We start from the raw sequence: 25,492 nt of genomic DNA, 5'->3' as shown, positions 1-25,492 counted from the left end.
AACTATATTTAAAACTGTATTATTTTGTGCCAAAATGTTATATTGATCACTATTAAATATATATTTTTAAAGCATTGCTGTTTTTGTGCTTTTTTTCTTCAGTAATATTGTAATGCCATCACAAGCTCAAAAAAGATTTGAAATTGAAAAATCAGTTTCTATGGAAAATTTTTTGCAAATGTTTTGCTTCCTGAAAAATATAATTTGGAAAATTATAAAATGAACTTGTATTGAATTTAGCATTTTAGTTCAGCTGAGATAAAAACCTTTTGCTGCTGATTTTCATTAAGACTTGGCATCTGATGCTTCTGGTTATGATGTCCAACAATCAGCAGAGGGCTGAAGAAGAAGTTCAAGTGTGAATGCAGGAAATTAATCTTCAGTGACATGTTGCACTTCATGCTTCTGTATGTTTGAAGCATGTTGTCATCCAGCTGAACATAATTTGGTGCTCAGTAGTTGCCAAGCAAAAAAGAAAATTCCATTTCCTCCAGCCCCAATTTCAGATCTTGGAATACTTTTCATTACTTGTCATTTCCTCCAGCCCCAATTTCAGATCTTGATGGAATATGGAAATCTTTCACCTTCCTTGTTGATTGCTTTCATTACATTTTTCACCAGTTTAAGTTTTGGGCCAACAAGTGGTTTATATGCCACAGTTTTCTCCCCAAAGCCAAATACTAAATGGAGTGGAAAGTTCTTTTTAACAAAATGAGACTGTTTAGCTCTTCTGTCCCATTTGGAAATGAAAGATCATCATCTGGCATATCCAAAGTACAATCCTAGAAGCAGTGCCACTATTTTTAGATCAGCACTAAGATTTGTTGCAGCTCTCATACTGAATATGTATACTTACAATATGGGAGGAAACTACAAAATAGGCAATTGCAATAAAATGGCACATGATAGGGAAAATTAGAGGAGTTTTGTATTCAGCAGGCCAAAATTCATAAGATACACCCAAAAGCGTTCAGGATGTAAAATCTTTGTTATCCAATGTTTTTCCTACTAGTTTTACATAGTCTTGTTCTCATATCTGTAAATATAGACGTATCTGTGCCTCCATCACCTCTAAGTATGCAGTTTATCGAACTCACCATTTACAACAGTAAGCATAATATCGATCAGTCCACAAGGGGCCAAACTGTCTGGGCTCTGGGGGGATTAAAAAAACAAAAAAAAAAAAAAAAACTGAAAACACAAAAGTAAAAATGTGAAATTTTTTTTGTTAGAAAAAAATGTTAATTACCATTTAATACTGTTAAATTGGAAAAACTAGAGGCGCAACATATGCAGATAATTAACATCTTTATTGTCTTCCTTCGTTGAACAAGGAATACATACAGCATATACAGTATGTGTACAATCAGCAAGGATGGTACATATGATGAATACACTTATCTAAGTCTGTAAACATGAAACATCTTCATTATTATTATTATTACGGTTGAAGGAAATGACACAGGGTAGTGTTATACCAAGTATGATATGCTTTGGGGCTTACATTGTGAAACAACAGCATGCTTTATATAAAATTTGTTTCTTTACGATATCTTGTTTAAACCTTGAACAAGTATCCTTTCATTTTAAGGTTCACAGGCCAGACACATTTCACAATTGTCTAATTCAACCAGAAAAGAAAGACCCTATTTACAAATTTCATCATTTTTTAAAAATAGAATAGCTGCACTTTTAACCTGAGAGGAGATGTCAGAATTTAGAGCACAGTGTTTTCAGATTGGTTTTTGTAATGTTTATTGAAAAAAAAAAATAATTCACATTCAACTTATTTACAGTACCTTGAGTAGGTATCCATATCCCAAATCTGTTGTGAATGTTTTCAAGTTTGCCCCAAAACAGATCATACTCCAAGTTTTCACACAATGTAACGGTTTCACATATTGCTTTCAAGTACATCTGATAAAGGAAATGAAGAAGAGTACTTTTACAAATGCACTTTTCTAATGTCATGCTTCATGCATGATTTGATCCGATCAATTACATTAGTTTAATGTGATTACAGTTATACACCCAATGGACAAGAGCATGGATGTCACACAGTGACAGGATAAATCGCACAGAACCTTTACTTCAGCAAACACAAAACTAGCTGGTCTAAGCACAGAAAATGATTTGATATTGAATAATTACAATCATGAACTGGAATGTTAGGAGGCAGTACAATTTCATACACAAGGACTTTTCTACAAAAGCAAATTATGTCATTTGGCACAGCTGTAATCTAGAAAATTAAAACAAACAAAATAAAAAGTCCATCTTGACTTGGTAGCACTCTGTCACTTCCAATAACCAAAGGTGTCAATAATAGTTTTACCTGCTCACATTTGCCTCCGCCAATGCTAATTTAAATTGTCCATAATGGCACTGACGAAAAAATTTAATTACACGACTGGCAAATTATACTTTATTTTTTATTGTGTTGACACTCCTCTCCACAACCTAGACAAACATTGATGGGGCACTCCTGCTGTACCTGTCCCATCTATGGCCCTGTTCCAAAAATATCAAATGATGAGGCACCTTTGTTCTGTCCCGGGCAAGGCTGTGACTACTGAGTCTTTTGACTAGACAAATAAACTTTACTGTGCTTTAAATTAAGCAAAAATATGTTCCAGCAAGGGACAAACATTAAACAGCCTAGGGCAAGTCGATCGCGGTTTCTCTCGCTCATGGGACAACATGGAGTTTGCTGTTCCGGGACAGTCATTCGCCTTTAAGCAATCAGCTTTAAAGTCAGCCTCTGGCATAAAGCAGAGACTTGCTACTCAAAGTCACCCAATTTCACTTTTTGTAATAATGGATTAAAAAAAAATAGCTTAAGAATTTAAACAATGAGAGATTTTTTTTTTTTTTTTTAAATCCCATTGAGAACACAATTTTGAGAATAAAAAAGGAAGAGTCGACACTCAGGAGATTTTGAATTCTTTTTCATGCACATCCAAGTTTATGATGTCAGAATTAGAGTCTCAAGCTGATTGATTAAAGGTGAATGAAACCACAACTCTGATGTTGTTCCAAGACCACCAGAAACCCAACAATATCACATTCACCACCCTAGGACAACCTCGTAGTGCCCACCATGTTCATTTTGGAGAAATGTTATTTTGAGTGCCGACGCCATCAAGAACCATAACTGATATTTCCAGACAACTGGCCACGGCTTCAAAATTATTTAGTATTCTAATTTTTCACCTTTGGGACTTATTGCTAAATAACATCAGTCACATGTTCTTTTCGTTTTTAACCTACATGTACAAAGATGGTATTTTTGATGAGCAACAGTCTATACGGGCTTCTTTCTCAGCTTTCCTTTGCTGATTGGGTTTTATTTGCTGCACACCCATTGTGTGATGTGTTGGAATTTGACCAAACTTGAAGGTGTGCTCTTCTAAATCAATTGATTTGATTGTGTCTTGTGCACTGATGCCATACTTTATTTAACTCTTTAAAAAGGGCAACTAGCATGCGTGACCTTCAGCTACACCAGTTGCCACATCACCAAATACTTTCTCCAAACATTCAAACTGCAAAAATTAAGGTCTTGCATCCGGAACGAGCTGGTTGAAAATGCGTCCAAATGAATAGTTAAGATAATTTCAGTGTGTGCGTGTTTTTGGCAGTTTTACTCATTTTATTTGTTAAACTGTAAAGAAAAAATAGCCTTATCTGAAGCACCCCGTTTAATAAGGTTTACTTTCTGTTCTCAGTCTGCGAGTTTAAGTAAATGAAGGAATAGACCTATTAGTATTGCTTATTGTGTTCAAAATATTGGACAGTTTGGAGAAATGACTGGTTTATCAAAAGAAAATTTTAAACTAGCTTGGCCAGCATTAAAAAAAAAATGGCTGCAATAAAATGCATAAATTAGCAAGTTATTCCAACAATGGAAACCTGCATACAGTTGTGTTTTTGTAGAAACAACCAAAAATATCACAGGCACAGTGCTACTTAAGGGGGTTTTGCACTCATTCCATTTGCTTTGTGTCAAATCAGATTATGAGTTACTTTGTTTCAATCTCCAGTTATTTCAGTTGTATTTCACACAGTAAACTTTTAAATGACCTAGAATAGAACGTTAAATGCCGTGGACTTCATTTAATGGGCCAAAAAAATAAATGGAATCTTCATGGAGGGTTGACAACAGCTGTGTTTGTGCACCTCCACATTTGCAATAATTATGTGGTTTGTTTATCAAATGTAGCTCTGTAAGCTGAATGCACATTATTTGATAACTTCAAAGAGTACATGAAAACTTTCTGCTACTTTGCATGCTACAGAAATGACATTTTATGTAAGCAACTGTACAAATGATGGCAAGCTCTAGTGAGGGCACAGAGTGGAGTCGTTGTACCTGCTCACTGCTACATGTTCACCCTCGACTTCTAATGCTGAGATGGCCGAATGAGTAGCAGCAGTGGCGTAAGCATGGCTACGACAGCTTGAACAAATGTTACTCATAATACAAAGCATATCCTGCAGTTAGATCAGTCCTTCGTTCAGTTTCTAATCTCACACAAATGTCCTTAGGGTTCACCTGGTACTGCATTGAGAGCTCTGTTCCCAAAGGGTCTTAGTTTGGTTGTTTTGGTCCACACCAGCGCACTACTAGTGTGTTTATATCTATCCAAATAAGTCAAACGATAGTGGAAACACCACCCTTAATTCCTACTCCCCAGTAAAAACAATTTCAATGACTAAATTATTTTTTACGCCCATTGAAAAATAATGGGAAAAACATTAATGATGAGAGTTGCAATGAGAGATTCATAAGGTGTTTATTTTATGAGCTGTTTTAATAAAGCCCGCGTTAACCATGTTATACACAAAGCTGTGGAAAACGAGCACATTTTATAGTGTGTCAATAACACGCATTTATTAATGTGTTGTTTTTTGTCATCTGCAATGCTGTACATATTGGAATTACCAGAAGTGGCTCAAAACAGAATGAAAATAATTTAACGGTGCTATACTATAACAAGTTGTGCAATCAAAAAGAGAGATATGGTATACATCTTCAGAACATTTTCTGGCTTGGGGTTGCACCTTTGTTAATTATAAAATAACAGCAAATTCATTTGTAAAAAGTTTTTTTTTTTTTTTTCTTTCTTTTGTGGGACAAACATACCACATTGGTAGGCCTGCAGGATTTCCACTAATTTTGTTTAAAGTCACACGGTTAGAAAGGTACATTTCTATTTATCAGGGCTTTTGTTAGTCTGCCTAATGCAAATTAGCTGATAAATGTTAAGTGTACATTACTACATCATCTTTCACCATTTATTTATTCCATTGATAAATTATAGATTCAGGCAGAGACTCCTTAGGCCTAGATTTACCACAGAGTTGCATATTTTCCCCACACTGATAGTTCTTGAAATGCCATCTGCCTCAACCTCTACACTCACATATTGGAAATAAGAGCATTTAAAGCATTTTTCATTTAAATTACCATGAAAAACAATATGCTTTTTTTGGGGGGGGGTTATTTATATTTTAACAGGAACAACGAATATATTATTTAATCAGTCAGTAAAGTAAAACCTACAGTATTTAGTAAATCGGAGGGTAAATTGCACTGCCACCTGCTCAGTGCTTCACTGTAGCTTTCCTTTTGTTTTCTTTTTTATTTTGGAGCCACTTGTACACTGAAAACAGCAGCATTGCTAATTGCAGCATAAAGATAATGACAGCAGAACAAATAAAAAAAAATAAATGTTTACAGTACACACATTGCACTAGAATGTTGCTTGACAAACTGAGCATTTGCTCACCATTGTTTGCAGGCAGGAGTTCCGATGATTCTCCCAGATGTTTAACTGAATTTTCTAATGACATATAACAGTTAATACCGAACAGATCGAACATTAAACCCAGATAAGACTATGCTCTTATCACCCTGCATTCACCACCGCATTACACGTACATTATGTGAAAAAGCATGTTCATAAGTGATAATGCAATTTACCTCTCATCGTTATTAACAAATAGGAAAACGATGCACTGGTTTAACCCTTACATGTGAAAACACAGCTTGTCTTATTTTTCTTCCAGATCTGGGAAGTAACGTACTACATCACAAATCTGAAAAAATGGTGAAAATGAAATCTGTGCAAAAAAATAAAACTGTTTTTCTTATTAATGTTTAGCATAGAAATTAGCATTTTTTTTCATCCTTCTTAAAATGCACATTGACTTATCCCTAATTTAACTTCTATTTATCTGAGGTAAAGTCGAAAATAAACTAAACATTGCAGACTATGCTTGCAAAAAGTAGTAACAGTAGCAAAGGGATTAGTCTGAGAGGTCTAGAATTGATTACAAACCACCAGTCCATCAGTCAGTCAGTCAGTCTCAGCAAGAATGCACTGCATGCAGTAGGCAAGAACCACCTCAAGATCACGGACTTCACTTATCACAGAGCAGGAGACAAATACTACATTAGGTATAAAATCATTTGCCGATACTTACAACATGCTTAATGAAATATATGCTAATTAAATGTTGCATAAATGCTCTAAAGAAGCCTGCGATTCAGTGGACCAGTGCTCCACTTATTAAGCAAACATTTATTTTTCTCTTTCTGAGACTTGATGCCACAGCTTCTTTGACAGACGACAGATCTATGCGATCCCACTGCGTGTCATCTTTTCTTTGTCTGAACGTGATGTATTATTTTTACAAGCCAACAGCAGAAACTGACCACGTCTCACTAAACATCGTGACAGACAGACTAAACTACTGGTGGACAACCAACTGTTGACATCTCTGGCTATATCAGGTGATCATTCACATTACTTAGTTCGACTCTAACTTGAGTATATTTATTATATATCAAGCATCTTAAACTATGTTAAAAGTAAATCAGATGAAGTCAAAACTATAGCACCAATAAAGAAACATGAATAACAACTTTATGCAATTGCATTTTTATTTTCAAAGAAACAAGACTCAAAGAGCCTCGTCTTTCATATTAAAAAGTGTAAACAAAATCTGGTCTCTTTCTTTCAAATAAAACAGTAGCTTTTAAGGCAAGCCAAGGATAGATTAAACCAAAAAGCTACCCACAGAATTAAAATAGATTAAATTTTACCCAACTGGCTGCACTCAGGATAGTGCTTTGCCCCCCTTGGGTGTATATATTACACTACGAATTAAAGGGCGAGGTGTATTGAAGAAAATATTTTCAGCTTATAAAATAAGACAATGAAAAAATATCAAACTTGGTAGTGAAATTTGTAAGCAGCTGCTTTGTTACTGAAATGCATGTCTGTCATAGTAAGCTCATTTACAGATGGACTTGGACTACAACACAAGCATTAACGCTAACCAAAAGCAACAAACACTGATTTTCTCTATTAGTGCTGCTTTTAGATGGACTAAAAGGGAATGTCAAGGACAATCTTTTCTTCAAAGATGGCAATGAGAAGCATTATGCCAAACCCAATCAACATGCCAAGATTCTGAAGAAGGAAATGTCCCATCCGCCAGCTCTGGAGATCTTCACTTTCTGAATGCAGCATCTCTGGTAGCTATGGAAAAAGAAGTACACAGAAAACATTAAATCTAAAACAATTCTATTTGCTAATTTAAATAAACAAATTTTGGAAATCTCTAGTGACTAACTAATTTAATCAGGATGGAAGAGTTTCATTTAATTGCAGCCTATAATGAATTATAATACACAATGCTTACTGTTGACTGCTAGTACACCTTGAAATCCTAGGGGGTGTAAAAAAATTTAATTTTTTTTTTTTAAACTAAATAATCACAGAAAAACTGCATGATTCAAACACAATGTCTTGTTAAAAAAAAAAACACCTCACAATATTCTAGTGTGTGGCTGAGGTGTCACCCATTGCATGGCTGCACTTGGGTGGTTTGTCGTTTGTTTAAAAAAATGCACTGTAATGTTACATTCAATAAATGTGGTTGATGCATTCATAACTCTACCTAAAACAATGATTATATGTTTATGCATTGATATGCACCCTGCAATTAACTGGCACCCTGTTGAGGGTTGGTATCTACTTAGTGCCAGACAGTGTGAGACACCGATTTGGATTAAGGGTGTTCAAAACAAGATGGATGAAAGGAAATAAATACCCCCTATGCAAATGATAATGTTTTGTTTATTGCAGACTCAAATTATTATTTCCTGACCTTACTAAACTTTACTTGATGAATTTTATGAGAAACTTTTGGGTTTAAAATTGATTTGGAAAAAAAAAAGCTGTTTCCAGTCAATTCACTTACAAACTGCACGCTTAGAGCACTTTTGGCTGACAGACTCAGAACAGTTTAGATATTCAGGAAGAAAGAAAAGTAAAGATCTTTTCCAGGTCGATTTTTGTAGCTAGATATAAAACACTAAATATCATGAGAAAGGTGGTTAACTTTTCAGATCTCTGAAACTAATTATTTTTTGGATCCCTGTTTCAAGAGTAGTTTAGTATCAATTAATCCTGACTACTCCTGTGATTTAGTGATTAACTGTATTTTTGATCTTTATAATGAATAATTGTGTTAAGAGTGATGCATTGTAATGCATATATTTTAAAAGAAATCAAAGAACTGTTGAATGCATCTTAACAGTTTATAATCAAGGTATTCAAAAATTTTACTGTTTTGTAAAATTTAGATATAGATACATAGATAGATAGATAGATAGATAGATAGATAGATAGATAGATACTAGGGTGTTGTACTGTTTTAGCTATTATGAATGTAGAGAAAAGCCAAGCAAAATGACACCTTTTATTGGCCAACTAAAAAGATTACAACATGCATTAAATTTTCTTGTAACAGAAAAAAATTTAAAGTGCTCACTATTCAGTAGGGAATCCATTCCCGGGAATTTGGGAATCCCACATTTCATTCCTGGGAATCCCGGGCTCCCGGGGATGACACAGTGCATGGGTATCTCACATGTGAATGGTTTTAGAATGACTGACACTTATTTTTAATAAATCTACTGCAATATGTTGACATAAATAAAAGATTAACCTTATCTACAAGCAGTTCATGCTGTCATATAAGTACATGTATCTTTAGTTGTAGTAATAAGAGTGTAGAAAAAACAACATCCTTACAGGTGGCGCACTGGTAGTGCTGCTTCTTTGCAGTAAGGAGACTGGAAGATTGTGGGTTCGCTTCCCGCAGTGTGGATAGCGCTTTGAGTACTGAGAAAAGCGCAATATCCGCGTTTCTCAACCTTTAAGTATTTGTGAGCCGAATTTTCATAACAGTTCTAATCGTGCCCCCCAACATTTTTTTGAAAGGAGCCCACTAATACCAATTTGTTCTTTTTTGATTAATGATATATCATAGATGCATATTTTATTATACCTACTTAACTTTTATCGACATTTATCTAACTCTATATTTTTCGAGTATCAGAATGTAGTTTAAGTTAATTTGTTTTGGTTTCAATAGATGTATTTTTCATATTTTCGATTCATGTTTGGTTTTTTTTCCACATGTTCGCGCCCTCCCCTTTTTGTTACTTTGCACTCCCCTAGGGAGGCCCGCCCCACAGGTTGAGAACCGCTGCACTATATAAATAATTTATTATTATTATTAACAACGTGTCCAGCGTGCGGTCATCCAGGTGAGAGCGCACCTTCGTGCAGAAGTACGCTAGCCGCTGAGAAAGCACGCTCTGCCTCCACTGAAGTAGGCGGCACAATCATCAGATACTGATACACTTGTTCTAAACCACGCCGTGCTTGCCGTTGCTCTGAAACACCACCATTTCAGCTTTTACTGATGCATCCAGTTTCTTGTCATCATTCTGTGATGGCAAGTTTCTTGGCACAGATAATGCGGATGCAACAGACTGATGCATTGCAATTTCAAGTTGCTGTTCAAAGCTGTTGTCTATTGAAGTGCAAGCTGCAGCAATGGCGCCACCTTAATTATTTTCAACTATAACTCTGTTATTTCTTGATCGATTTTTACATGCTATATGCGAGCTTGGCCGTTCCCATTTTCCTGGGAATTACTGCAGTCTCATTCCCGGGAATGAAAAATGTCCAGGAATCCTGGGCTCATGGTAATCGGGAGCATGGGAATGGATTCCCTACTATTCAGGCTCTCTGTAAAGATGACAGAAACAACTGAAGTAGGCACACAATGTGTAGTATACTGTACTTTCTGGATTATGCAATTCTATACTGCTTGTAAGCCAATAATCCAAATGCCCCTTTCTTTAGGGGCAGCAGAAAAGCAAATATGTCACAAGATTATTACACTTTGATAGTAGCACTATACCATTGTGCTTAACCAACAGTAAACTAAAACTAGCATTTCGATCTCCGAAAACACTCCTTATCACTATGCACAAGGAGACGAACTTCAGCTTGTTCATTTTTACAATATAATAATATCTCTTGAGCCACGTCTATTAATTGAAGAGCATTAATAACAGTGTTATTGTATCTCCTGATTGATGCAAAGGCAGAAGGTATTTTTCGGTTGCTGCCATGAGTATGTGTGGGCATATAAGTGAAAGTGCCCTGTGATAGACTGGGACCACATCTAAGGATAGTTCTTGGTTTGCATCTAGTGCTGCCAGAATATGCACTGACTCCACAAAGCCTAAAAAATTGGATTAAGTGGATTTAGTAGATGGGTGGATGGATTATTGGATTAAGTAAAATCGCCTCATTTTGCCTGGACTTAATCCTATATAAAGGGGCTTTTAAAATGCTGAGCTAGCATGAAGGTACGGCTCACTGCCTCTACATTCTATGTGAATGACATTTTTGAAATTCCAGCAGTAGTGTTAAGTTATTAATCCTTTAGGTAAAGGGAAAACACCAGAAATAAGCATGTTTAAGTGAAGTTTACTATCAAAGAAAGAGAATAATGAGCAGCATAATTATTATATAATAATTAATTAAACCAAAAGACAGTAACTATAGCATTTATCTTATTATTATTCAAACCATAATAGACCATCTCTCTATCACTCAACAAACAAGCTTTATTCAGTTTAGGGCTGCAGGGACAAAGTCTATCCCAGAAATATTAGACACAAGAGACGCCTTCAAGTAGAAAAAAAAACACTTACTTATAGTAGTGCAATTTGGAATCTACTGGTTAAAGGAAACCCCTTGATCTTCCTTTTTTAAGTTAATCCTTGGTTGAAATGTTCCAACTGAAACCCTTCTTTCAACTTGCTAATAAAGAGTGGGAGATTTTGCAACCAAACATTCTGATATTTAGATCTACTGAATTTCTCCTCTATCCTGAAATAGGCCTTGCTTGATACCAGATAGGGTACTTCATTTTTTGGGTGATAAACTGTTCTGGCTTTAAACTTTAACTTAAATTTAAACTAAGATCTAAAAGGTTCTAGCTTGATCACAATAGACCGTAAGGCATTTGCTATCAAGTTTTTAACGGGATAAAGTATAAAGGCTTTAGTGATTTTTGAAATGGCTTCTGTCATGCCACCCTTCCAGACAGCTTAGGCTTGAGCAGAATATACTACTACTAATACTGTATGCAAGGAGTCGGCAGTTAATACCAGAAATTCATTCGGTGCATTTAAGGTTGTTTTTGGTCATGGTCTTGGTCATTCTTGTCTGGACATTCTGGTCTGTGTGATGTCCTATTTCTTCCGACTCCCTAATGATAGTTTTCCTGGTAATGATCTTCACTTTTTAGAAGATCTCACAGACTTTATCTTCTTGTGGGCTTTTAGGAAAGCCCTAGGGGACCTGGTATTTTATTTTGAGTTAATAAGCAGCACTTCAATAGATGTCATGTGAAGAAAAAACATTGTTATTATTTTGTTTTAATTAATCTTTCAAAATATTATCCATGTGTTTTTATTTACAGGTAAGGTGGTTTTAATTAAAGGTGAAAGAAGTCTGACATGATTGATCTTAAGCTCAACATTTACATCCACAAAAGCTGACATTATAAATAAATAGACATGTATGCGTGTATGTATCTGAGATAGATAGATAAAGCAAAATGTTGTGTGATTCATTTAATGGTCTATTTTTGCTGTGAAGGCCATTCTGCAAGCATTAAATGACACAAACATGCATAGTACACACCCTGATAAAACCAGGAGTGTTACATGACTGAACAGAGCAAAAGTTGTTTCCAGACTGGCAGATGTCCTTTCTTTTTCCTATTCTGTATGAGTCATCTTCTACTTATGTTGTACACAAGAGATACACACAAGGGAAAAGTTTATTTCAGTCCTGTAGGTTATAAATGTAAGTAATATGATACATTTTCAACTCTCTATCCACATGTGGTGCAACCTCATTTACTCCCTTTAAGTATGGTATATTGATGAAGTATCAACAGGACATGAAACAAAAACTTTTTGACTTCATATATTACTGCATTTTTACTGACAACTTGTCTTGCTTTAACCCAAAAAAAGAAGTCAGAAAAACAGATAACAAATTTCCGATATATGCTTTCATTTTTTGTTTTATGCAATGTCATAAAACAAAATATTTCCAATCAAGCACAGACCTGGGGCCTCATGCATAAACCGTGCGTACGCACAGAAATGTTGCGTAAGAACTTTTCCACGTTCAAATCGCGATGTATAAAACCTACACTTGGCATAAAGCCACACACTTTTCCACAGTACCTCATACTCTGTCGTATGCAAGTTCTCTACTCAGTTTTGCTGGCGGCACCCAGCGTCAAAGCAGTGCTACTTTTCCTGTGTATATATATATATATATATATATATATATATATATATATATATATATATATATATATATATATATATATATATGTGAATACTTAGAAAACGAAAGTGACTGGTTTCTACTTGACAGCTGTTGTATTATGAAAGATAACACTGGTGGAAAATATATCCTCCATTGTGTTCTTTATTTTGTTTTGTATGTTAAATCTAGTTTTTAAAATTTTAAAAAATAATACTTTTTATGCTCTACATCAGTCTCTGTGGCAGTAACCTTGATTAAGGTTATAGAGAAAGTGAGAATCTATATATATATATATATATATACTGCTCACAAAAATTAAAGGAACACTTTAAAGAAACACATTAGATACATCAGATCTCAATATGAAGTTGGATATCTATACAAATAACGATAGGGCAATGTCTTTGGAACAAAAGGATGCCAAGTCTTTTAATGGAAATAAAAGTTTTCTGCCTACAGAGGGCTCAATTGTGTAGACACCCTAAAATCAGAGTGAAATGAAGATGTGGCAGGCTAGTCCATTTTTTCAAAAACTTAATTTCTGCTACTCAAAATGCTTTTCAGTATCTTGTGTGGCCCCCACGAGCTTGTATACATGCTTGACAACGTCGGGGCATGCTCCTAATGAGACGACGGATGGTGTCTTGTGGCATTTCCTCCCAGATCTGTATGAGAGCATCCCTGAGCTGTTGTACACTGAGGAGCAACCTGCCGGCGCCTAATGGACCAAAACATAATGTCCCACAGATGTTCTATTTGGTTTAAGTCAGGGGATCGTGAAGGCCATTCAGTTGTTTCAATTCCTTCATCCTGCAGGTACTGCCTGCATACTCTTGCCACATGAGGCCGGGCATTGTCGTGCATTAGGAGGAAATCAGGACCTACTGCACCAGCGTAGTGTCTGACAATGGGTTCAAGGATTTCATCTCGATACCTTATGGCAGTCAGAGCACCATTTCCTACGCAGTAGATGTCTGTGCGTCAATCCATGGATATGCCTCCCCGGACCATCACTGACCCACCACCAAACCTGTCATGTTGAACGACGTTGCAGGCAGCATATCGTTCTCCTTGTCTTCTCCAGACTCTTTCCGTCTATCACAGCTGCTCAGGGTGAACCTGCTCGTCTGTAAAAAGTACAGGGCGCCAGTGGCGGACTTGGCAATTCTGGTGTTCTTGAGCAAATGCCAGTCGAGCTCCACAGGGCCCACTACAGGACGTCTGGCCCTCAGGCCATCTTCATGAAGTCTGTTCCCGATTGTTTGGGTAGAGCAATTCACACCAGTGGCCCTCTGGAGGTCATTCTGTAGGGCACGAGCAGTGCTCAGCCTGTTCCGCCTTCCACAAAGGAGCAGGTATTGGTCCTGCTGATGGGTTAAGGACGTTCTACGGCCCTGTCCAGCTCTCCGAGAATAACAGCCAGTCTCGTGAAATCTCCTCCATGTTCTGGAGATTGTGCTGGGAGACACATTAAACCTTTTTGCTGCAGCACGTGTGGATGTGCCATCCTGGAGAAGTTGTACAACCTGTGCAACTTCTGTAGGGTTAAGGAATCGCCTCATACTGCCAGTAGAGATAATTACTCAAGCCAAAACTAGCACGAGTGGAAAACCAGCCAAAAAAGATCAAGAGGGAGAAACTTGAAATGACCTCCACATGTAAATCCAGTCCTGTTTTGAGGGTTTTCTAATTGTTGCCACTTTAGTGCACCGGTCGTTAAGTCCATGAACACCAATACAGCTGAAAGTGATTAACAATGACCTCAGCTGCTTAACCAACTAGAAAATTATCAGACAGGTTTAACTGATTTCATGCCAGGCCCAATAAAAAAAAGTGTTCCTTTAATTTTTGTGAGCAGTGTATATATATATATATATATATATATATATATATATATATATATATATATAGTGCATTCAGAAAGTACTCACAGCACATCACTTTTTCCACATTTTGTTATGTTACAGCCTTATTCCAAGCGCCATCAGGTTGGATGGGAAGCGTCGGTGCAGAGCCATTTTAAGATTCCAGAGACGTTCAATCGGATTCAAGTCTGGGTCACTCAAGGACATTCACAGAGTTGTCCTGAAGCCACTCCTTTGATATCTTGGCTGTGTGCTTAGGGTCGTTGTCCTGCTGAAACATGAACCGTTGCCCCAGTCTGAGGTCAAGAGCGCTCTGGAGCAGGTTTTCATCCAGGATGTCTCTGTACATTGCTGCAGTCATCTTTCCCTTTATCCTGACTAGTCTCCCAGTTCCTGCCGCTGAAAAACATCCCCACAGAATGATGCTGCCACCACCATGCTTCACTGTAGGGATGGTATTGGCCTGGTGATGAGCGGTGCCTGGTTTCCTCCAAATGCGATGCCTGGCATTCACACCAAAGAGTTCAATCTTTGTCTCATCAGACCAGAGAATTTTGTTTCTCATGGTCTGAGAGTCCTTCAGGTGCCTTTTGGCAAACTCCAGGCGGGCTGCCATGCAGTGACGTAGCTGGGGGGGCAGAGAGGGCGGTCCTCCCCGGGCGGCACATTTTTGGGGGCGGCATTATTGGCCAAAAGGCTCAGTACAATTCATGTGTAAGCAGCAGGATTCGAAAAAAATATCACTCATGTACGAATAAAGTCAAATTCTCTGATTTTTAACCACAAATGCTTGAAAAATAATGTTCAGACTGTCCTTCTGCATTAGACACAGCAGTTGAAATGTATGAGGCAATGACAAAAATAAACATAAACGTTACACCGATAATAATTTCTATGAAGATAAACAACTAATTTACAATTTATAATTTCGTTATTAATCCGAATGCGTTCTTGCTCTGCGTAGAAAACATCCCCACCTATCACTTGTACCCTACTTTGTTTGTGGTTTTCGTAGCGTAATTATATTAAACTAATAATCAGAACACGGCTTATCAGTGCATCTATACTATATTCTTGTCTAGTTGATGCTTATAAATGTATATAAAAAATTATTGCTGTTTCTTTATATATGAATAAATCTATGCAAAAAGTATCTTAATTTTTCTCTATACGTCATTTTAATTTTCTATTTAAATAGTTTAACATATTCAGATATGTTGGAGGGCGGCAAATTGAAGCCCCGTCCCGCCCCGAACGAACTCGAGCTACGCCACTGCTGCCATGTGCCTTTTACTAAGGAGTGGCTTCCGTCTGGCCACTCTACCATACAGGCCTGATTGGTGGATTGCTGCAGAGATGGTTGTTCTTCTGGAAGGTTCTCCTCTCTCCACAGAGGACCTCTGGAGCTCTAACAGAGTGACCATTGGGTTCTTGGTCACCTCCCTGACTAAGGCCCTTCTCCACCATTCGCTGATCTCCAATCAACTGAATTTACCACAGGTGGACTCCAATTGAGCTGCAGAAACATCTCAAAGATGATCAGGGGGAACAGGATGCACCGGAGCTCAATTTTGAGCTTCATGGCAAAGGCTGTGAATACTTACATACATGCACTTTCTCAATTTTTTTATTTTTAATAAATTTGCAAAAGCCTCAAGTAATCTTTTTTCACGTTGTCATAATGGGGTGTTGTGTGTAGAATTCTGAGTGATGCGCTGTGATTGCTTTCCGGATGCACTGTATATATATTAAATACAAAAATATGTATGCCCCTTTAGCACTACATACTCTAAAAAATTAATTTCTACTTACAAGCCTCTGTAACATTATTCATGGAAGCCTTTATGGCATCCTTTAAAATAAAACAGCTTATCAGCACGACACATTCAGCAGCTGATGCCTGGTGAGCCTCTAGCCGGCCATGGCACAGAAAGTCTTACACAGTATTGCTTTTTCTTTCGATGTTGCAGCCTGCTGCATTTTGGCACCAAACTTCAAACAACTGCATACTCTAATCCTTTGCAAGGCTCCGGAGTTGCTCAGAGACAAACCTATCAAGGAAAACTATTCAAGTGTAAGAGGCTTTTTGTGAATTAAACACCCTGGGGAACATATAGTAGTGAGAAATATTAGCAACATTTTTGAAATTTTAAAGAAAAATAAATAATTTCAGATGAACAAGCCTAACACATAGGACTTAATGTTTAGTGTCTCCTAGTGACTTGTTGTTACAATCACATTATGAATCCTTCAGTGAGCTGGTGATATCTCTGGAAAATATTCTGTTACCAATATTATTAATATTATTCTAGTTTACAAAAAATGAAATTAAATTTTAGAACTATAAAACTTCAAGTCTAAGCTACACTTGCACTCAGAAAATTATAATATAGGAACTTAATTTAAAAATCATTAAACTATGGTGAATGCACATGGCTGCTGGCACTGCTAGGTGTCATATTGCATACAAATCTTTTACTCAAAGAACACATTTGGGCCAAAAGGTAAGTAGGCTTAACATCAGAAACAACCATCACCTCAGATTCAGCAGAAGGCATGTGACATTACCAACTGGTTGAACAGGATAAGTGCTTCAAAACTAAATACAGTATGATACCACGGAGTGATCATCATCAGAATTCAAGAAGCATGGAGTGACTGTAAATAAGGTTAATTTAATGCTGCTGTACATAAATCTGCTGGATGTTAATTGTGGCCATCGGTTTGTATTTGAAGATACTAAATAGTTGGCAGATTTCAAGAGAAGAAGCAAGATAAATATTTGGACTAGAGTCCTTAAAGATTATATTTTGTGCATATTGACACATATGAAGTTAACAGTGTAAACAAGCTTACAATATATAGTATTTCTCAAATGAATCACAGACAATAGCATTAAGCCTTGAAAAGGCCAGTTGTAGAGTTCCTGACAGGTTTATAACAAGCTAGACTCAATCGACACGACATGTTCTTTGATCAGCTACACTAAAGCCATTCAGAAAAAAAAATAAAAATCAGGATTGTGTTGTTTATACAGCAGATTATTATTGAATTCTCACAAGGTCTATGCTAAAACAAACTGTATAGAATTAATTTATCACACAAATCCAAATGGTGTTTTGGCTATTACTAACAGATAAGAAGAAACAGCAGTCAATGTTTACTCTAAGTCGGCAAATTTTCTTGGACTGCATTTAATCAACATATTTTTTGAACTTCCCAGATGTGCTCCACATTAAATTTATTTTCATAGTACATGCACCTGTATCCACTGGAGGTACCACATACAGTATATAAAATAATTACATCAGTATATTTAGAAACATTTATGATGAAAGAATAAATGTCAGGGCACAATAAAATGTTATAGTTTGGCTCTGTGCAATGTGCCAGGACCCCTATAGCTTTTAATGTTTTTACTTCAAACAATATATATTGGGACTATCACTTTGCAACTCTACAACTAATGAAATCCAGTGCCTGCTTATTAAATTGGTCTTATTCCCTTTTAACCATTTTCATCTGTACCAACACAATTGCATGTGCACAAAGAATGCAGAGAAATTCTGAGTGGGGTAAAAAAAAAATTAAACTGCATTAAAAAGGTTATAGGCTGTTTGACTTTCCTACAGCTTGGAAACATTTCACCATCTTTTGCATTTAACTTAAACATTAAATACTATTTACATATTATTCCAAATTCAAATTATTTAACTTATATTAAATTTAAATATTTCACCCCTCTTAATTTGTTAATTAATTATTAATTATTTAATCCATCTTCTGATGCACTGGGAAAGATCATCAGTGATATACGTTGGGATCATTAGGTATTTCAGGACTTTTAACTTATGGATCCCTTGCAACCCTGTCCAGTGTCCCTGTAATGCTCACACTCCACAGCTCACTCCTTCTGACCTACAACCCACAGCCATCTAAAGGTACTTTCTGCCACCTCTACCTCACTTCTGATGAATCTGCCACTCTCAGTAAACTGTAGACTTTACTGATGGGACTTGCCCACCTGCAGCACACCTCTACTGATAAGTTGCAAATTTTCCACTTATAGGTGTGAAGTTGCTCCACAAGGTCCTCGTGATTAATTCTTTTGATCTAGTTAGCCTCCTTAATTTTTTCTTGGGAGGGAAGTGGGAGTTCCAATATGACCACCAGCTTTGTCAGACACCAGACTGATGTTAGATCTCAAGGTGATCATGTAAGTGTACTCTGGGAATCTCAAAGGGTAACCCCTTGTGTCTAGGACAGGAGTGGGCTCTTACTTCCCAATATGTTCATATTCTTTGGTGGTTCAAAGTGCCTGATGCTAATGATAGCACTGCAGATAGAACCCTAACTCTAACACCTTCAGTACTTAGTCATGGTGCCACTGATATTGTCCACTCTTAATGCCTTATGGCAGCAGGAGAGGATATGTTCCTGCTTTCTATTCCGTTGGCACTACATGTATACTGGTGCTTCTGTCCTGCTTTATATAGAGAGAATGGATGGGCTAGGTAGGACATAGACAGATTGGATTAGAACTGCAATATGCATTAAAGAGCCCAGGCCAAATGACCTTTTTCACCACTGCTGCCTCCAATCATATCCAGGACAAAAGCAATACTTGTATTTTAAATGTAAACTATGTTACCCAATGGGCTTTCTGAGGCAAACAGAGTGGCTTCTTGTCATTAATCACTCCTGTAAATTCTAAATTGCTTCTAAGAAACCTCTATTTTATTTTATTAACATGCACATACTCACCATATCCACCAAAGCTACATAGAGAAACATCCCAGCAGTAATAGCAAAGATCCAGAGGGTTACATCATGGGTGTACTGTCCCACTGCAGTTCCAATTACCATTCCCACATAAGCCATTAAAGCCGAGAGAAGATTATAAACAATGGCCTGCTTTACTGACATCCCAGCCTTCAGAAGGACTGCAAAGTCACCTATGGAAACGAACAATAAATACCTTATTAGATGACTGTTGGTGAAGTTCACATCCTTAAAGTAAAATCCTTAAATCCTTTAAGTATTCTTAAACTCTCAGAGCTCTACATTTGTAACTTTAAGAATGGCTAATGATTAAATCAAACTGAACATTTAATTTGCCCCTGTGATCTAAATAACTGTCCTCGCTATGGTTTATTTTCATAAACTACCTACTATACTGTATAATAAAATGCTGTTGTCAGTGTGTGTATGGCCAGTATCTTTGAACAATCTGATTGGTCAGGTTGGCGTTGGTTGCTCAGTCAAACCTGATTAAGACCGGAAGCATCAGGAAAGAGAGGCCGACACAAACAAGGATACTGAGGAGAAGTGTTAAATTCAATTCCTGACTGTAAAAACAATATTTTTACCAAAAAAGGAGTTAACATGAAGCATTTCAATGAAAACAAAGCAAATAACATACTGAGCAACATTGATCATTATATACTAACCTGGCACAATCCAAGTAGCCTTCAAAGACGGAAAGTATAAAGCGGACTGGAGGCGAGCAACGTGCCTTGAAACTTTTGACCTACTGGAATTGTGAATTTGTTAATAGAAGGTGAAATGCTTGGTCAGTTGTTGGAAAAAATGACTTTTGTCCTGTACAATGGAGATGTCTTAAACGATATGCCAAATTTATATTTCATTAGTATAAAATCTGTTGAGGGGTGTATGTGTATGTAAACTCACTTCAACTGGGTCTCTGTACTTCACACCATTCATTTTTTCCTCTGCCCTATTTACTGTGCCAGTCCCTGCAGCTGAAAAACAAACCCACAGCATGATGCTGCTAACACCAGCCATGCTTCACAGTTAGAATGGTATTGTGTAGGTAACAAACAGTGCCTGGTTTCCTCCGTACATGATGCTTAGAACTGACCCTAAACAATTGAAGTGAAACAAATTTCTCTGATCTGATGAAGCAAAGATTCAAGCCTTACTTCATATTAGGTAGCCTAAACTGGCCTAACAGATGAAGCCTTTTTTCCTCTGCCCCCATGTACTTACATCTCTCTTACCTCCAACCTTTTCTCCAATTACTGGCCTCCTGATGGCCATAATGGCACAAACTCAGCATTTCCTGGCTGCTAAACCCTCACACTCACTGCTGCTGCAATGATCACTGGCACCCTGTGACACTAAAGCCTTGTTTATACTTATCGTTGTCTGCAACCGAAATGCACTTATACTTGAGGCAAAATGTTCCAATGGCACATTGACAGTGTTTGATCAAGGTCACATACCTAATATTACAGCAGTGGAACTGACCGTCTGCTGATGGAAGAAGAGTTGTGTCAGTTATTACTGGCTTTAAGAGTGTAAAAAAAGGAGAAGGTGGAATTTCAGATCCATTCACCAAAAGCAGCAAAGCAAGGATGAGTATAGGAGTAGGTGACCTACATGACAAAAAGATGCACTTCCTGTTGGGTCATTATCATCCCTTTGTTTATTAATCTGGCACCGACATAACCAGCCACTCCTTGAAATTCATCACTTAGGATACAGTAGATATAAAAAAAAAAAATTCAGTATACAGCCCCACATCACTTTTGCCGTGCAGCCATCATGACCAGCTCGGATGCATCATGGCTTTATTTCAACAGAAGCAGGCAATTTATTTGTGAAAAAAAGTCAATACTAATTAATGCAGTATTTTTTTTCGATTAGCAGCAAACATTTTCTGTAGTAATGCAGTAACATACAGTACATCTTTTTCTAAAGTTACACAAATACTTGTACTTCAAGAAAATAAGTATTGCATTACATTACTCATTTCTTTAAAATGTGACCTGACTATAAAACATGTTACTTTTAACGTGTTAGTCCAACAGTGGATCCTGTGAAAATAGACCCAGAAGCATTCCTGGTGTGAAGCCCATATATTCATGAAGCACTTCCAGGAAATCTAAAAACCTAGTAAAAGCACAAAGGTTATTTGTAATGGCTCACTCAAGTGTCCCCAGGTTTCCCTGCCAAAACAGATTGCCTATACAAATTTCATCCCCCATGAAACTCTGTACAAGACTGAACTACTATACACTGTGGCAGTGTATACCTGCACTACATTTTTGTGCTGGGGTACTGAACTGAATCATACTTCTCCATCTATCTTGTACACATTTTATTCTACTGTCCATAGAGTAATTCTTTTGAGGTCTCCTCAGGAAGCAATTGGTCTTACAGTAACAACACAATCACTCTTACACACCTTAGACACGATAACTGGTTATGCTAGCCTCAGAAGCAACAACTGCAAATACATTCCTCCTATAGTTACTCATTAGTCTACTATAGTTACTCATTAGTATCTCGAAGTCTTAAGGGAGAGCTCTGCGTCAGTCCTCTTTTCTGAGATACATATGATTTGAGGGAAGTACTCATTTCTTATTAATGAGTGGTGATTTTCATTTATTTCATCAATGTAATACTGTATTTTCCCAGTGTCTTTCTAAATTATGTAATCATAAGCACTCACATTAGCTGAGGTACAAGATGTCTTCTGAACTATACATTTTGTTCTAGGATTCTGTGACTTTACAGAAAATTCTCCATTTTGCTCGAAGACAGATTACAACAGGACAATCGCTTCTGGGGAAAAAAGATTAGTGCCTCAAGACTTCCCCATTTGTACCATATGGCTCCAACCATAGTTTGATGGAGCCCCAGAGCTTTAATATTATAACCCTTTACAGAGTTAACTCAACAGCTTTTTCCAATACGTGTTTTGTGACATTTCTTTTGATTGTAACATGATGTATTTCTAAAACTTCTGTGTGGACGATTCTATTTTCAGGGTAAAGCCAAAAAGTATGAGTTTTATTGGGCAGTTGTGGAATAGTGGGTCCATGGTTAAGCAGCAGGTGGTCAGTTTATTAATAAACAAATAGATAAATAAATGGCCAGGTCGATCTCCGTGGGTTTGCAGGCTTGCATGTCTGTATGGAGTTTGAGCTTCTTAATGGACTCATTATTTATGAATTTATTGTTTTAAATGTTTAAGTTCTCATTTTTTTATGTCCTGATTTTAGAAGGGAGGCTTGGGATTTTGGTATTTGCATGGGGTCTTTAATGCTTTTATCAACGCTTTATAGTATAGTGACAGAGCCACACTGTGGACCTGTGGTAACAGTTGCACTGGGTTGGTTGAGTAGCGGAGCCTTCCTGTGCAGCTGGTGGCTTAAGTGGGGAGGTGTATGGAATAGCGAGTCTATGGATAATCAGCAGTTGGTCAGTTTGTTAACAGATAAATAAATGGCTGGCTTGATCTCCGTAGGTGTGTGGGCTTGAGTGGCTGTATGGAGTTGGTGGAGTGATTGAAATGAGGCACACACGCATGTGAGGGTGTGGTCTGTCTTGATTACTTCATTGACTTCATTCAGTTTGTATTAGAGTCGCTGCACCCATGGAGGCATAAAAGGGGGAGTCGGATGAGAGTGAGGGGGTACAACAAAAGAGAGGATGAATAAGAAACAGCCCGAACAGCAGGTGAAGGCAATACTCTGTCAGCCCATACAGAGGACTGGAGGCAAGCAGTCAGGGGTCCCAAGGAGGAAGGAGTAATCCACATTCTTAGGGTGGATTGGTTCCCCACGGAACAGCAAAGGGGTAGCAGAGAATGTTTGACAGATCTCCTTAGGTATCCAGTAGGCAGTAAGTTTTTGGGGTGAGGAAGAGAGGAGAGCTGGCTTGTCATGGCACAGCAGATGCACCAATGGAGGCAGTTGTGTCAAAAGCCACAGGTGGAAAGGGACCGCGGTTGTTGATGTCTCTGCCAACTGCATGACCTAAGAAGACTGAGTCAGTGGGACAATGTGGGAAGATGTGTTGGGCTGAAGGAGAAAGGAAAAGAAAACAGAATGGAGGTAAAACAGGCAAGAAAAGCAAGACAGTAACAGTCAGGAGGATGGTTGCTGCAAAAAGGAAAAGAGAGAGGTGCGGCATGGATGCCTTGCATCTGGGGATTTTAAAAAGGAAATCCTGATTGGTCTCGTCCGATGCGAGAGATGGACGTCTGAAGTGGAGCTCCGCTAGCATTGGTGCTATTTTTCATATTATTTGCTTATTATTCTGAGATATCCTGTATTTATTCAACCCGAGAGGGACCGCTACAGTATATGTAAACACATATAAACATGGCCAACAAGAAGGGGGGTCCGAAAGAATCGAAGACTAAAGCTACATCCAAGCTGCGATCAGCAAGCCCTAGTTCGAGATACGGCCTCTCAGAGACAGACCTGGATCAGATGGGCGAAAGTACAGACTCCTCGGGACCACGGTCCGCTACATCGTCGCCTGCTGAGAGCGAAAAGGGGAGCGAAGGTGCGATCGTGAGTGCAGATGTGGATAGCTCGCCGATTGGAGAGGATTACCTGAAACTGGAAAAGGCCGGGAGGTCCGCGGCTTCAGTTACGCAATCACGCGGGACTGGAGCAGCGGGGACACCGCTTCAGCAGAGTCTGCTGCTTCATCTACGGTACAAGAAGGCACATTTGAGCTATCTGAACTGAAAGTGTTGCTCGCTGACCTCAGGCAAGATATAAAGAAAAGCGAGAAGGCTAATGAGAAAGCAACGGCAAAGGCACATGAGAGACTGAAACAGGAGATGAAACAGGCCAATGAATGTCTGCGACAGGAAATCCAACAGGCAAATGAAAGGCTTCGTCAAGAGGTACAGCTTGAACTTCGACAGGTGCTGGGTAAAATTGAAGAGCGCATTGAGAAAAACTCGCTAAACTGAGCACGCTTGCTGATCGATTGGAGCATCTTAGTGAGACATTCACGAATCGGATCGAAATAGCCGAACATCTAGCTGCCAGTGCCGAGGAAAGAGCAGTAAATGTCAGTTGAATGTAAAAACTCGGAGAAAAACTTGGAGACAGACTGGCTGCTTTAGAAGATGGGAATAGAAGGTATAATGTCAGAATTGAAGGCTTGCGGAGAATCGAAAGTTTAAACCCGTGAAATTCGCAACTGAACTTTTTCTAAAATAATCGGGCGACTTTAAAGCAGAATCTGAGATAGCAGCGGCTTACAGCGTCTGGATCAAACACCGTCAGACCCGACCAAGATCTTTTATAGTCCGTTTTGAACGATTATCATTTAAGTTAGAGGTGATGGAACTCCTCAGGAAAAAAAGGAAGATATTATATATGAAGATTGCCAATTGCGTCTTCCCTGACTTCTCTCCAGCAACAGCTATCAAACGCCGCCTTCTATAATATTAAACAGCGCTACGGCAAGCCAATGTCAAATCGGCCTCCTGTATCCGGCAAAACTGAAAGTGGAATGGCAGGGCATTTCTATGTTTTCGCTAGCAAGGAGGAGGCAGAAAATGAGTTAAGAAAGCTGATCCCGGACTATTCTGATACATAATTGTGAGTCATGGCGGTAAATGATAAAGCTAGGATTAATAATCTACTGTCTGATCTATTTGTTTTAAAATACGGGTTTTTATCAGCATATATTCTCATATTCTTATATTATTATTACTTACTTATTACTTATCATTACTTAGTATTACTAGGGCTAAATGTTTGTGTTTTATTGTGCTTAATTACGTTTTCCTCCTCTTTTTTTTTTTTTTCTTTTCTAATTATTTCATGTGTACCCTAAATGAGACTGTTCAATATCATACCCTTGGTTTGCTGTTATTGCTATTACTGCATTAAGACTTGTTATGCTTGTTTTGGACACATCTTTAACACCATCACCTGGGTTTATTATCTGGGGATATCATCTTAATGCACTAAAATTGATGAAGATTATATGTATGTATGTATGTATATATATATATATGTATATGTGTATATGTATATATATATATTTATATTAAGTGCAAAATTCTTTTCTTTTTTTTTCTTTTTCCTCTTTTAAAGACTATATTGGTAACAGATA

The 25,492-nt window shown here is 37.7% G+C and overlaps 1 protein-coding gene across 1 annotated transcript in view; it reads right to left on the bottom strand.

The window, feature by feature from the left end:
- Positions 1-1,291: 1,291 nt before the first annotated feature.
- slc39a10 (solute carrier family 39 member 10) overlaps positions 1,292-25,492 on the bottom strand; it is a 158,817-nt gene continuing 134,616 nt past the window's right edge. The window contains exons 9-10 of the mRNA XM_039755035.1: positions 19,361-19,551; positions 1,292-7,550 (exon numbers count right to left, since the gene is read on the bottom strand). Of these exons, the coding sequence (XP_039610969.1) occupies positions 7,398-7,550; positions 19,361-19,551 (344 nt within the window). The 3' untranslated portion in view covers positions 1,292-7,397. The remainder of the gene's footprint in view (positions 7,551-19,360; positions 19,552-25,492) is intronic.

This window comes from Polypterus senegalus, chromosome 6, assembly GCF_016835505.1.
Source record: "Polypterus senegalus isolate Bchr_013 chromosome 6, ASM1683550v1, whole genome shotgun sequence".
Taxonomy (NCBI): domain Eukaryota; kingdom Metazoa; phylum Chordata; class Cladistia; order Polypteriformes; family Polypteridae; genus Polypterus; species Polypterus senegalus.
This window is presented reverse-complemented; position numbering and strand designations above follow the sequence as displayed.